The sequence below is a fragment of the Tupaia chinensis genome, unplaced genomic scaffold (assembly GCF_000334495.1).
Source record: "Tupaia chinensis unplaced genomic scaffold, TupChi_1.0 Scaffold000503_1, whole genome shotgun sequence".
NCBI lineage: Eukaryota > Metazoa > Chordata > Mammalia > Scandentia > Tupaiidae > Tupaia > Tupaia belangeri.
The window spans coordinates 836705-851844 of NW_006160015.1; the positions used below are offsets into that span (position 1 = coordinate 836705).

Genomic DNA, 15140 nt, shown 5'->3' on the forward strand with positions numbered 1-15140 from the left:
CTTTCCCTGGTACTCAATCCATTTGTTCACTTTCCCACAGGAAAACTGTAGTAGTATTTTACATCCTGCCAAAGATACACTGCGTATATCAGCAAATAAATATTTTTTATTTTTTAGTCCCTTTTATCCAAATAGTAACAAAGTATATACTGATATTAACCTTGCTTTTTAATTTTTACTTACAATTATGAAGAAAGTATATTATTTAAATATAGTGAAATTTCATTAGTTTGATTTGATGTGGGTTACTGGTTTTTCTTTAAGGCTAGAAAATAGACATATTTTGTAACAAGGAGATGGGTAAGAAAAATAGATACATAGTAGATTTTTGTTTTCCAGTGAAGAAATACCTTGTTTTATAAAAGGGAAGAAGGGTAATCAGAGGAGGAGAGCATATTTACAAAGTTCAGAGAGATATTTTTTAGCAGTTTATGTAGAAGGGTTATAGAGGATGCTCCAAAAAATATTTGAATTGCAATGTTGGTATTTTAAAGTGGAACTTTAGATCTTTTCTATTTAGAAATATAGGATAGCAAAGCAAATGAAATTGCTTCAGTAAATTTATCAGTATAGACAGATCATTCGACTCTCAAAGCTTTGCAGACCCACGGTGAATCACACAGTAAGAGAGCTAATGTCTAATGTTCTTTTACACAGAATTATGATGCTTTCTGTTTTATGTAACACAAAAACACCAGTGAAATTCTGGTTTCTAAAAAAACTCTCTCTCTCCAACATTTAAAGTAAGTATATTACTCTTTTCAAAGAGTGGTCCATGTTAGAATACTGAAGTCTTTGTATCATTGTAAGTTCACGTAGCATTTCTCTTCTCAGAATGATCCTTTTGAAATATATATTTGTAGAAATAACTTTTTTCAATAAATTTTAAACTTGGGTATTTTTAATCTAGCTTAAGAAAAATTTTATTTAAAGAGATACTTAGAAGATGGTATATTTTTAAATAAAAATAAAAATGATTAGTGGTTTTTCACGATGATGAAGAATTAAGTAAAATTTGGCAATAGTACATACATACAGATTTTCAGTTAAAATAACTGGATTCTGTCACACTTTTACAGAGATAGGCAGGAACAGTAGTAGTATAAAGAAAATATGAAAATTGTAGCAAGAAAATAGTTTTACAGTTCTGAGAACAGCAGAGCTTTTTTGTCTTTTGCAGCATTGGTGGCTCTGGGATTGGGGCGCTGTGGTCTGAGACAGTTTACATTTAGAAATTTCAGGTGGCCAACATCTGTTATCCATTACTCAACCCCCACTCCTGCTATAAATTGTGTTGTTGCTTCCTCATGTCACTGTGAAGTAATCAGATTCCATCATAGGGTCTCATTCAGAAGCAGATCAAAGGAATCCTCTTTATCTAGACCAAAAGCAGATGTAAAAATAGCCAATCATGCTTTTATTCCTTAATATTTCAAGGCCTGTTGCTAAGTGATTTACCAACATTATTTAATTGTCCTAAATGATTTAAAAAAAAAAAAAAAACAAGACTCAGAAATTCATAACTGGCCTGTAATTGACTGGTACCTAAGACCACCTTTAAGTTAAATAACTTACTAGAAGGACTTACAGATCTCAGGAAAGCGGTTCTATTCACAGTTACAGTTTATTGCAGCAAAAGGATACATATAAAATCAGAAACCAGGCCTGGGGAGTAAGGTGCAGGAGAGACCAGATGCGGACTCTCCAGCTGTCTTCCCTCCCGTGGAGACTACAGGCAGCACTACTCTCTCTCAGCAGCAGTGTCTGATGGTTCTCATGGGGCATTGATTCTACCAGGAAGGCGCATTTAAACTTTGCTGTCCAGATTTTTCTAGGAGTCGGCTGTATAGACCTGACTGACATCCTGTGTGACTGACCTTAGCCTCTATGCCCTCCAGAGGTTGTATTGGTGCCTTGTGGCTCATGGCATTATATACACATTGTCAGCATAGAGTATCTGTCATGGCCTGTGGTCCCCAGGTAAACAAAGGCATTCTTATCAAGTAGGACATTTTTAAGGGTAGAGGAGCCAGGAGAAAGGGCCACATCTTTCTTTGAACAGAATTTATCCCTTATAGCACAGACCTGAGATAAACCAGCTAATTAGGAGCGTGTCTGAGATTCATGCCCAAACATTCTCCTCTCAAATCCAGGTGCTTAACCTTCATGTAACAGCCCATCTGCCCTTCACTGACAGCAGAGCCTCCTGTGCTCATTTGGACAAAACAGTGAAAAAATAACAATAAATATAGACAGGAAATTATACTACTATTTTTGACTAAATCTTTAACATGTTATCCTAGTAGCCAAACAGTCTCCATAAATTGAGATAATACTGTCTGAAGATTCTCTTAGCAGGGAAATGATATTATTCACAGGAAAAATAGTGCTATGTCAAGATAAGAATGCCGTGTTCCACAGTATGGCCTATAGTCATACCTTACCTGAAATAGTACGGCCCAGCCACAGTTAGAGTCTGGACCTAATGTCTTTCTCTCTCTCTCTCTCTCTCTCTCTCTTTCTCTCTCTCTCTCTCTCTCTTTCTTTCTTGCTCGCTCTGCCCTTTTCTGGTCAAATTAAAATAAATTAAAAAATTAATTTAAATAAAATAACTTTTAAAAAAACTTCTAATTTTTTCAATTTACAACTCATTTTGTGTGCTTTCATCTTTGCATCTTTCTGGCCAACCAATATGTTCTTCTGTATGTAAAACTATTCAACAGTTAGGTTTTCCAAGATCTAGAGGCTTTCTTTGTATTCAAATTTTTTAAAGTCAAAAAAAAAAAAAAAAAAACATTACATTAGTAGTAAGAGTATGGAAAGAGCTACCTTAGTTCATAAATTTGCCAGTTAATATACTGTACTTAGTTTTTAATTAAATTATATAGTTTTATATATACTTGTATTTTCATGTCAGTATTTTTATCTCATTAATAAGTAGTTATTTTTACATACTTTAACAAATAGTTTATAACAATTTCTAATAAGATATGCCTTTTAAAATGTTAATTTTTTTCCCTCTTAAGTAAAACTGGTTTCTTTTCCTTGAACATATTGTTTGATTCTGTGTATCCATGTATTTTTAGGAAGTAATTCCTCACATGGCTAAGGAATATGGATTTCAATATGAACTAGTCCAATATAGGTGGCCCCGTTGGCTTCATCAGCAGACTGAAAAGCAAAGGATTATTTGGGGTTACAAAATTCTTTTCCTTGATGTCCTTTTTCCACTAGCAGTGGACAAAATCATTTTTGTTGATGCTGACCAGGTAATAAGATTAACTTTGTTTTTAGCAGTACTCATCTTTTTTTATGCTTCTAACTGAATGTAAGGATTTCATTTACGTTGCTCATGTTTATTATCTTTGTTGTCATGCCATATGAAGATTTAAAGACATGATTGTAATATATGAGCAGAGTACCTTTAAAAATACTCAAGATTTCATGGGAAAATTCCAGATATTTTAAGAAGTACTATTTACTTTTTGGGACATGGCAGTTTCCTCTCTATAAAATACTGGATTTTTATTTTAGTTATAAGAAGAGTAGCTACATGACTCTATATAAAGGCAAGCCCATATTTCTTTAAAGTTAGTTATTTCTTCTTGCTATAAAAGTTAACAATTATACCCAGCTTTCCCTTCAATCTTCTATAATCTAAAGCATTCTTTGTAAATTAATGAATAACCTAGTCCTTATCCCTCTATCACTTAAAGAAAAGAATGTTCTAAATTTGGCAAAAATAAAAAATTAAGATTCTCAGTCTTCAAAATCTCTTTGTCCAGAGACGAGCAGATGGTGTAATGGTTACGTTGCTGGAATCCCTCATGGCCAACCATGGTTCAACTTCTAGACCAGTTGGCCCAAACTCACACCAGGCGTGTGGATGTGTGTGCCCAAGACCCCAAGAGAAGAATGGAGGAGAAGGAGTTGTGGCATGGCCATCCCCTCTAGGGGTGATTTCTTGCTTTCTGTCTCTCTCTCTCTCTCTGTCTCTGTCTCTCCAGCAAGAGCACACACCCTATAGCAAAAATCTCTCTTAAAACACACAAATGAAAACAACTCTTTGTCCAGGACCAGCCATATTTGTGCATGCTGTTTCTTGGCATACTAAGGCTTTGTGGGAGGCCCAGGTTCAATCCCTGGCCCACCCTAAAAGCTGAGTGTGGTGGTGCGCACTTGTAGTCCCAGCTTCTTGGGAAACTGGGGCAGGAAGATTGAGTGAGACAGAGAGAAAGCCCCCCTATAAAAACCCACACACACACACACACACACATACACACCCTACCAAAAATGTATGCTTTCAAAAATTATGACATTTTCCTTCCCTCTTTGCATTGCATTTGTAATAATTATGAGAATGTTTTTGAAAAATACACGAAATTTCTAAGAACAGTAATATGTAAATATATATGTGTTACAAATTAAATATATAAATTAGAATTCATATGCTTAGGGCAAAACATGTATTTTCAAGTCCCATATTAGAATGTACTTGTATTCTAGGAACCAGCAGTTAGCGTAATGGCTATGTCGCTGGACTCCCATGTAGTTGACTGCGGTTTGAGTCCCGGACCTGGTGACTTAAACTCATGCCGGGTGCGTGTGCGTGTGTGCCCAAGATCCCGAGAGGAGAATGGAGAAAAAGGGATTGCGGTGTGGCCATCCCCCTGGGGGGTGATTTCTCGCTTTCTGTCTCTCTGTCTCTCTCTATCTGACGAGCACACGTACCCTATAGCAAAAACGTCTCCAAAAATTAAAAAAAAAAGAATGTACTTATATTCTAAATCTGTTATTTTTGTGCTATTTTCCAAATTGATAAATTTGAGCCATTATAGTAAAAAACTAAACAGATAAATATAATTGATGAAAAAAGCATTTTTAAGCATAATTTCTAATATTCCTTTTCCTACCATGCCCATTATATACACTAACACTTTATAACAGACTTAGTCTATTAAAAAATAAAGCATACTGGGCAGCTGTGTAGCCTTGTTGTTAAAGCAGTCCTGCCTTGTGGTTAAGGCAGCTGGATCCCAGATAGCCAGTTGCAAGGTTCAAGTCCCAGATTTGGCAGCTTGAGAAACACAACAGACACGGGTATGTGTCCAAAATTCCACAAGGGAGACGTGGAGAAGAAAGGAGCACCACATGAGCATTCCCCATGGGGGAATGCTTCTCCCCATCTCTGCCTTTCTCTCTCTGGTGAGTTCATACATCCTTGAGCAAAAAATATATAAGAAATAAAACACTAGTATTTCATTAAAGTTATTTAGAATAATCAGAATTTTTTCTTTATGACTCAAACTAGTATTTGCCCATATAAGGGAACTTAAAAGTTTGTGGCAAAAATGGAATTAAAGTATAAGTTCATTTGGGTGCAAAATAGTTGAAATTCATGTGTATGTTTTTTGTAAGATGCATTTTTCATGAACCTTTTGAAGAATCCTTCATGTACAATAATGGATGTTTAACATGAAAATGATTTGAAATTATTTATATATTTTGAAACTAAGAACTGTTGATTTGTGTAATATTTAACCCCTTCCCAAAATGTACATTTTATAAAATATTTTGCTTAGAAATGCTATAATAAAGTAGTCTTACTGGTAAGCAAGATCACCATTATATAGACCAGGACTATAAATTTTTAGGTTTCTTTTAATCTATAAAGGTAAGGAAAAAAATAAAATTTAGTAAATTTACATGAAAGCACTGAGGAGAATGAAGTCGTGCTGTCTCTTAGATAGGGTCATAAGGATTTCAAATTTCCATAAAAAAGTGCTTATGTTATTTTATAGTCTTTAACAGAGACACTATTTTAATTATTTAGATTGTGAGACATGACTTAAAAGAACTTTGAGCTTTTGACCTGGAAGGAGCTCCCTATGGGTATACTCCGTTTTGTGATAGCCGCACTGAAATGGATGGGTATCATTTCTGGAAAACAGGATACTGGGCATCACATCTTTTAAGAAGGAAATATCATATAAGGTAAGAATATTCATACTCTTACCCCTTTTAGTAAATACAGAATGTATTGAGTCACAACATTTAGTTTTCTTAGAAATTAGAGAGTAATGACAACCAAGTATATAGATACATGGACTGTCTTATTACAGGTCAGTAACCTTTATTAACCTTTACTTATATCAACTCATAAAACCTTTGTGACAGCATTTTTCGATATGGTTATTATGATCTCCATTCAGTAGATGTGGAACCTGAGCATGCAGCATTTATGTAACTTGCCAGGCTTCTTACCCTGTTAGAACATAACAGAGCAGAACCGAGAGTTAAACACAAGTAATGTGGCTGGGGCATGTTCTCTGAACTACTGCAGAAGATTTAAACGTGATTTATCAAATAACAAAATGAAGATACCATCTTCAAAGTTGTTACTCCCTTGTAGGAGCATGAGTTCCAAGACAACTTGGAAAAATTTGATGTGACCCTAAAAAATATGGATCTTATCAGAATTATAACAGACTTCAAAGTCCTTCAAAACAGTATTAGACATTGGAAGCAAATGTATGCGACAATTAATCAGTTAGACCCTAGAATATTTATAGTTAATACCATCACTGTAGACATTCACTGGGGAAAGGTAAAACTACGTAAACAACACAGGCCATCAAGGAGTGTTCATTTTTGCAGTGCCTTATACGTAGTGGATCTCAAGAAGTTCAGGAGAATTGCAGCAGGTGACAGGCTCAGGGGCCAGTACCAGGCTCTCAGTAAAGATCCAAACAGTCTTTCAAACCTAGATCAGGTAAGTAAAATGTCAATAGTATAATTTTCTGTACATGTCCATAGAATGCTTCAACTCCCTCCTTGTAAACTTCAGAATTGTATATTTTCAGCCTCTTTCTCAAACTCCTGTTCTTTACCTAGTTCTCTATTGGATATCTCTACTTTATAATTTTTACCCTTCAAGCTTAACATTTTCAAAGCCAATAGTACTTTATTCTCAATTTCCTATTAAACCTCTTACTGCTCTGTGCCCTATGTCATTCAGTTTCCTTGTATTTTATTCAAGTCCATCCTTTAAACATGCTCAAATCTCCCCTTTCTCTCTTATCTTTAAGACAGACTCTCTTCATTCTGGCTCTCCTACCTCCAGATTACATTTTCTTTCTCTTCACAGACAAATAACTTTTGCCTCATATTCCATTAATATCCTCATTATTGCATGAAAAACATTTTAGATACTGTGAACAGGCAAAAGACCCTAATAGTTCATAATTCCTGCTATTTCTCCTTATTCTTATGAAAACCATACACATTTATTCATTTAGCAAGTAAATGTTGACTTCTTTCTGTGTACTAGATAGTCTCCTAAGATCTGAGCTATCCAAAAGCAGAATCAAGAATCCTTTAGTCATAATAACTTTCATTTTGGTAGGAATATAAAATAAATAATATTTGAAAGTAATGAGCATTTTAAGAAAAAAAAATGAGATAGGAAAGCATGATGGACTTCAGAATGATAAGTAGGGGTTGGGATTTCCACTTATAAATTGAGGAACTGCAAAGATGATATTTGAATGAAGTTCAGATGGAGGCATAAAAGTTGTTCATTCAGGTTTCTGTGAAGAATCCATAAAGAAAATTCCTAGAAGTGATAAAAATAAGTAATGATAAAAATCTGTAAAGTTGCAGGATACAAAATCAATATGCAGGGACCAGCAGGTGGCATGGTGGTTAAGGTGCTGGACACTCCCACATGGCCGACCATGGTTCAAGTCCTGGACCTGGTAGTTTGCTTTCCCACTTTCTCTCCTCTCTCTGTCTCCCTCTGGTCAAATTAAAATAAATTAATGAATAAATAAATTTTTTTTAAAAAATCAATATGCAAAAGTCTACAGCATTTTTATACACCAGCAATGAACAGACTGAGGGAGAATTGAAGAAAGCAATCCCATTTACAATAGCCAACAAAAATAAATAAATAATAAAATATTTAGTAATAACCTAACCAAAGAGGCGAAAGACCTCTAAAAGGGAAACTGTGAAGAATGAAAAAAGAAGTTGGACATTATACATAAAAGTGGAAGGATATCTCATGATCTTGGATTGGAAGAATTAATATGATTAAAAGGTCAGTTCTCAATTGATTTGAAAATTCATTGCAATTCTGATAAAATTACCAGACATATTCTTCACAGAAATAGAAAAACAATCTTAATATTTGTCTGGAATCATAAAAGACCTTGTATTGGGCCAGACATGTGGTACAGTGGTAAGGTATCTGGATTCCACATAGCTATGCAGTTTGAGTCCTGGACTTGGTAACTGGACAAGCACACCAGATTCATGTATGTGCATATGTTCCCAAATTCCCAAGAAGAGAATGGAGAAGGAATTAGGGTATTATCATCCCCGCAGGGGATACTTTCTCACTATAACCCCCTCCGCCACTAACTTATCTCTGGTGAGCACACATATCCTATAGCAAAAATGTAAGTACATACACACATACCTACCTACCTACCTCATATCGCCAAAGATTTTTTGCTGTAGGGCACATCTACTCACCAGAGAGAGTAAGAGAGACAGAAAGTGAGAAATCACCCCCTGGAGGGATGGCTATGCCACAACACCTTCTCCTCCATTCTCTTCTGGGGATATGGGGCATGCATGCACATGCACCCAGCATGCATTTTAAGCCACCAGGTCTGGAACTTGAACTGTAGTTGGCTATGTGGGAGTCTAGTGATGTAACCATTAAACCATCTGCTGGTCCTCATGATTCACCTTTTCTATGAACTTTTTGAAGACTTTCCTGCTTGTATATAAAAATTTAATTTGTATATCTCAAAATGGGCCAAAGACCTAAATGTAATAACTAAAAGTTTAAAAGTCTGAGAGAAAATGTAGGTGTAAATCTTTGTGACTTTTAACTAGGCAATGGTTTCCTAGATATGAAACCAAAAGTATAAGCACAAAAAATAGATAAATTAGAAATCAAATTAAAAACTTTTATGTATTAAATGACATGATCGAGAAAATGAAAAGACAATACACAGAATGAGAGAAAATACTTGCACATGATATTCTAACAAAAGACTAGAATCTAGAATATATTAAGAACTTTTACAACTCCGTAACAAAAAGGCAACCAATTTAAAAAGTGATCAAGACCTAGCTACAGTGGCATGCACTGGTAGCCACCACTACTCTACCAGTGAGGGTCACATATGAGACCCTAATTTAAATCTCAGCCTACCCTAAGATCCAGGCACTGTGGCGTGTGCCTGTAATCTCAACTGTTCGGGAGGCTGAGGTAGGAGAGTTGCAACATAGCAAGACTCCGTCTGAAAAACAAAACAAAAAAATAAGTTATCAAAAGACTTAAGACATTTTTTTAAACAAAAAATACAAGGGAACTTCAAAAAGTGTGTGAATCAAAGTACTAGTTTATGTTGCTGTGGGGGAAAAAAGTAAAGACTATTGTAGCTTTGGTGTAGTACACATTTTCCATGAAATTATTTTAATATCGCAAATATGTACAAATGATTAATAAATACATGAAAAGATGCTCATTGTCACTGGTTATATGAAACTACAATTCAAAGTCACAATGTGATACCACTTCATACCCTCGGAGATGGCTTATTTTTTTAGAATTATTTAATTTTATTCATACATTCATTTATTTACTTTTTTTTTTTTTTTAATTTGACCAGAGAGAGAGACACAGAGAGAGGTAAATGGAAAATGAGAAAGTAAGTTGCCAGGTCCTGGATTCAAACCATGGTCAGCCATGTGGGAGTGTCCAGTGCCTTAACCACCACGCCACCTGCTGGTCCCCAAGGGATGACTATTTTAAAAAATGATGAACAGTAACAAGAGTAGGTGAGGATAGACTAATCAAAAATACTGTATACTCCTTTTTGGAATATAAAATAGTGTAGTCAATTTGGAAAACAGCTCTGGAGATCCTCAAGAAGTTGAAGATGGAGTTAACATATGACCCAGCAATTCCATTCCTACAAATATAACCAAGAGAACTGTACACAAATATTTTTAGCAGCATTATTCATAATAGCCAGAAAAAGGAAACAAACCAAATGCCCATCAGTTGCTGAATGAATGAACAAAATGTTATATATCCATACAATAGAATATTAAGCTATAAAAAGATTGAAATACGAGTATATTTTACAACATGGATGTCCCTTTGAAAATATGCTAAGTGAAAGAAGCCAAACACAAAATATCTTAAAACATACTATTTTATTTATATATATATGTCCAAACTAGACAAACCCATAGAGACAAAAAGTAGACTATTGGTTACAGAGTGGTTGGTAAAGGTATAAGAGGAGAGTTTGTCAAATAAGCAGCTAAAAATGTGAGAACAGAATAGATCTATATAGAGCCACCAGGTGGCATGGTGGTTAAGGTGCTGGATTTCAACATGGCCGGTCACTGTTGCAATTCTAGACTGGTGGCTTGAAAATCACACTGGGTATGGGTATGCCTGACCAAAGCCTGAAAGGAAAAGGGATTTGGCATGACCATCCCTCCAGGGGGTAATTTCTCACTTTTCATCTCTGTTTCTCTCCAGAAAGCACATGCACCCTATGTAAACTAAACTAAACTAAACTAAACAAAGTAAAATAGACCTATGTATAGAAATGTTTGACAGAATTAAGTCTGTTAAGATTAATGGTTATGAAGTTAAAATGAAACACTGTGGGGTATGTGAGTTTGTGTATGTGTTTCACCAACTATGTTGAGTTACATGGGTACAAATGAAGAGACTTAGATTTATTTGAAATAAATAAAGTTTCTTTGCCAAGAAACTTTTTCCTCTGTGGGGAGGAAGGGAAGTGCTTTATAAGAGAAAGTAAAAGCAAAAGAAGAATATGACAATTAACAGTACATTGAAGGGAATATTTATAAGGAAGAGAAAAAAAAATCAAAGAGGAGGGATGCTGATAGTGCTAGGATCAATTGACTGGAGATCTCATGGAGTCAAAGAATACTGATACCTGAGTACTCAGTGGAGTGAGCTGAAAATCAAGAGGGTTTTCAGAATGGAACCATAAAATTGATATTATAGAAAACTTTGGTCTAGGATATAGCTTTGAGAGCGAATGATTGAGATAAGGTGATAGACTGGAGCCAGACAATGGCACAGCTGTAAAATGCTGCTCTGCAACTCGATCTGATGTAGGAAGATCCCTGGTTCAAAGTCTTGAGACCTCCTTCAGTACACCAAGCATAAACTTGCCCATGATCCAGGGCTGACTGAGAACTAGGAATGGATCACAGCATCAAGACTCATTTGGAGATGGTGTGTGACCCTCACTGTTTCTCGTTCATGGAATAAATAAGTAAACATTTATTAGATAATATAGAAGGTGATTTAACAAAGAGAGTCCAAGGAACTAAGGGTGTCAGAATAACAGTTAAGCTTTTAATCCTTTTTTAAGTTAATATTGAAAGCTTTTTTTTTTCAGCAATATTATAAGAACAGGGAAAAAAAATAAGCAGAAAGTACAGAGAACATCCATACTTCTGGGTTCAGTATTTTTTTTTCCCATTGATCTGTTTGTTCTTTGACCCATACCAATACTGTGCTGATTACTATAGCTTTTATAACAAAACTTCAAGTCTGGTAAAACCAGTTCACTTACTTTATTCATCAATATCTTGTTGACTGTTCTGGGTCTCCTCCTTTTCCATATAAACTTTAGAATCAATTAGTAGTTATCTACAAAATGACTTCTTGGAACTTTGAGATTATGATGAATCTATAGTTCAAGCTTGGAAGAACAGGTATCTTGACAGTAATGATTCTTCCTATCCATGAATATAGAATATCTTTTCATTTATTTTGATCCCTTTTTAAAATCATAATTTGGTGGTTTTTCTCATATAGAAGAAAATATTTTTAGATTTTCACTTAAGTATTTTTCTTTTGAGGAAGCTAATGTAAACGGTGTGGGTTTTTTTCAGATTTCTATTGCTCATTGCTGACATTTAGAAAAGCAATTGACTTTTCTTTTTAAGGAATTATTTATTTATTTCCATATGTTGTTATTATTTTTTAATTTGACCAGAAAGAGACATAGAGAAAGAGAAAGGAAGAAAGCAAGTCACCAGATCCAAGACTCAAACCACAGTAGGCCATGTGGGAATCCAGCACCTTTAACCACCATGCCACCAGCCAGTCCACCAATTGACTTTTTATGTCAACTTCATATCTTCTAACTTTGCTATAATTCCTTATTATTTTCAGGAGGGTTTTTTTAAATAAAACTAATTATTGATATTTTCTGCATTACCTACAAATGACAGTTTTATTTCTTCTTTCCGAACTCTATGCTTTTTATTTCCTTTTCTTACCTTATTGCATTATCTAGGACTTTCAGTGTGATATTTAATAGGAATGTTGAGAGAGAAAGCCTAAAATTATGAATCTTGAAGCTTATATAGGACAGCTAACAAAAGTATCCTCCATGCTCTCTGAGAGAGAGAAGAAACATGCTCTTTGATCTGTAAACAAATCATCTCTGTGGAGAGGAAAGGAAGTGCTTTACAAACCCCTGAAATATAAATAAATAACTGTGAAAGATGTCTTTAAATTTCTTGAGAGATCTCAAGAAATTACTAGTCTTATACACCTATCAGCATTCTTTAACACAGGTGACATCAGTCTTTGCTTAGAGAGTCCTGAGAATGCAGAAATGTGAACATATGGGGGATTGTTTCCAGCAGGGAAATGAAAGGTCACCCAGAATCTGGAGAGTGGGATGGTGACTAGCATGAACAGTAGTAACAGACACTGTGAGCCATTAATCCCAGTATTTCAAGGCAGATGGAGACAGGGAGGCTATCCACTGGGCGGAATAGAGTGGTGGCTCTTTGGGCCTCCCTCTTTATCCTTAGTGTTAGAAGTGAAGACTCAGGGAGGTTCTGGCATAGTTTCACTCATGACACAAAGCGATCAAATAGATTAGATATTTAAAACTTTACAGCAGTATCTTGGGGCTGGCAGGTGTCTTGGTGGCTAAGGGTGCTGGACTCCCACACGGCTGACTGCGGTTTGAGTCCTGGACCTGGCGGCTTGTGCACGTGCGCGCTCGCGCGCGCTCGCTCTCACTCACTCTCTCTCTCTCTCTCCCTCTCTCCCTCTCTCTCTGTCCCTCTCTGGTCAAATTGAAATAAATAAGTGAATGAATAAATAAAGTTAAATAAAATAATGTTTAAAAATACAGCAGTATCTCAGATTTGCATGTTTGTGTATGTGTGTTGATTTACAATCTAGATGACTTGCTTCAGCTTCTTCCCTCTGACTCTTTTGTATATCATTTCTCTTTGTAGGATCTTCCGAATGATATGATTTACCAAGTTGCCATTAAGTCTCTTCCTCAAGACTGGTTATGGTGTGAAACTTGGTGTGATGATGAGTCCGAACATAGAGCCAAAACAATTGACCTGGTGAGTTGTCAAATGTTTTCATTTGTACATAAGCAGATACAGAAATGTTCAGTGGGAATATTTTTGTTTTAGAAATGGAATGGTACACATTCTATATTGCTTTGTGTGCTGCTTGGCCTGGTAGACATCCACTGGCTGTGTACAGAGTTGTGTCAGAGCCTCAAGATGGCCCTCAGGTTTGGTGATGCATTAGAAAGATTCACAGGGTGCAGAACACAGTTGTATTTATGGCTCTCAGTTAGTACAGTGAAAGAATGCAAAGCCAACTCATCAAAGGAAGAGGTACGTGGAGAGAAAATCAGGCAAGATTCCAAAAGTCTTCTCTCTGAAGTCACATAAGACAAGGATAATTCCTCAAGTAACACAAATGCCACATGTATGAAGTGTTGCCTACCAAGGTAGATTATTAGAGCTCACCACATAAGCACCTTCTACCTGGCACACACCGAAATACTCAAGTCCTAGAAGGAAAGCAGGTGTTTATCAGAAACCATAATGTTTCCACAAACAGGTTAGTCAGTGAGCCACATATCAGGGAGTGATGGGAACCATCTGGAAACCGAAGCTCCCAGGTGCCAGCCAGTGACCAACCTTATTATAAGAATAGCAGTCGCAGGCTGGCTGTGTTAGCTCTTTTCTGCACACAGGCTTTGTATGAGTGGCCATGATCTGCCTGACTATTCCTAGGTTAGTCATCTCCTTAATGTATATGTAGTTTAGTTCTTCTGCCAATATTCTCCCCAAATAAAGGCAACCCAAATTAGTCTATTTACTCGAATTATTCTACACATCTATTTTTCTCTCTTATTTTAAGAGATTATTTTTTCTTAGATTTTTTTTATTATAAGCAGCTTAAGTGTGTGACATAGTTGAACTCTCCTAAACATAATGAGTTTAAGCCGCCGGGTCCGAGACACGAACCGCGGTCGACTACGTGGGAGTCCAGCGACATAGCCATTACGCTAACTGCTGGTCCCATACAGTCCTTTTTTTGATCATATTGTTTTTAATGCTGTTTTGAGTGTAGAGCAATTGTTTACAAGATCTTCATTGAAGAATATCAAAATATTAGAAATCATACAATTCTAACAAAATAATGCAGAATAAAAACTTAGCCATTTTTCCAGATATGTGTAGCAATGTATATAAAAAGTAGCATATAACCTGTTAGAATGTAATCATAGGTATAGCAGAAGTAAGTAAAACAGCATTGATAAGAGCAAAGCAAAGGAATTTCATCAAGAGAAGTTAAGAACATTACTGAATGTAACTATGAAGATTTTGTCAAGTTATGTTGTAACAGATAAGATGATGATTCATGGTAGTGACTTAAATCTCCAGAGATCTTTACTGTTGAATTGTTGGAAAAGTCATGACACATTTTTGAATAGAAAAACATAGATAAATATGTCATGACTTTTCTGACAACCCAATACATAGGTTAATAGGAGTTACTGTCAACAAGCCCCCAGATTTCTATAGGACCCCAAATAGAATCAATCCAAGAAGGTTTTCTCCAAGACACACTGTAGCCAGATTGACCAAAACCACAAACAAAGACAAGATACTCAGACTGGCAGGAGAGAAATGACAAGTTACCTACAAAGGATATCGCATCAGGTTAACAGCAGACCTTTCATCAGAAACAATGTGAGCAAGGAAAGAATGGGAAAATACATTCAATG

The 15140-nt window shown here is 35.7% G+C and overlaps 1 protein-coding gene across 1 annotated transcript in view; it reads left to right on the top strand.

The window, feature by feature from the left end:
- UGGT2 (UDP-glucose glycoprotein glucosyltransferase 2) overlaps window positions 1-15140 on the top strand; it is a 139497-nt gene that overhangs the window by 116704 nt on the left and 7653 nt on the right. The window contains 5 exon segments of the mRNA XM_014590932.1: window positions 3087-3269; window positions 5834-5994; window positions 6658-6772; window positions 13339-13455; window positions 13528-13737. Coding sequence (XP_014446418.1) covers window positions 3087-3269; window positions 5834-5994; window positions 6658-6772; window positions 13339-13455; window positions 13528-13737 — 786 coding nt within the window.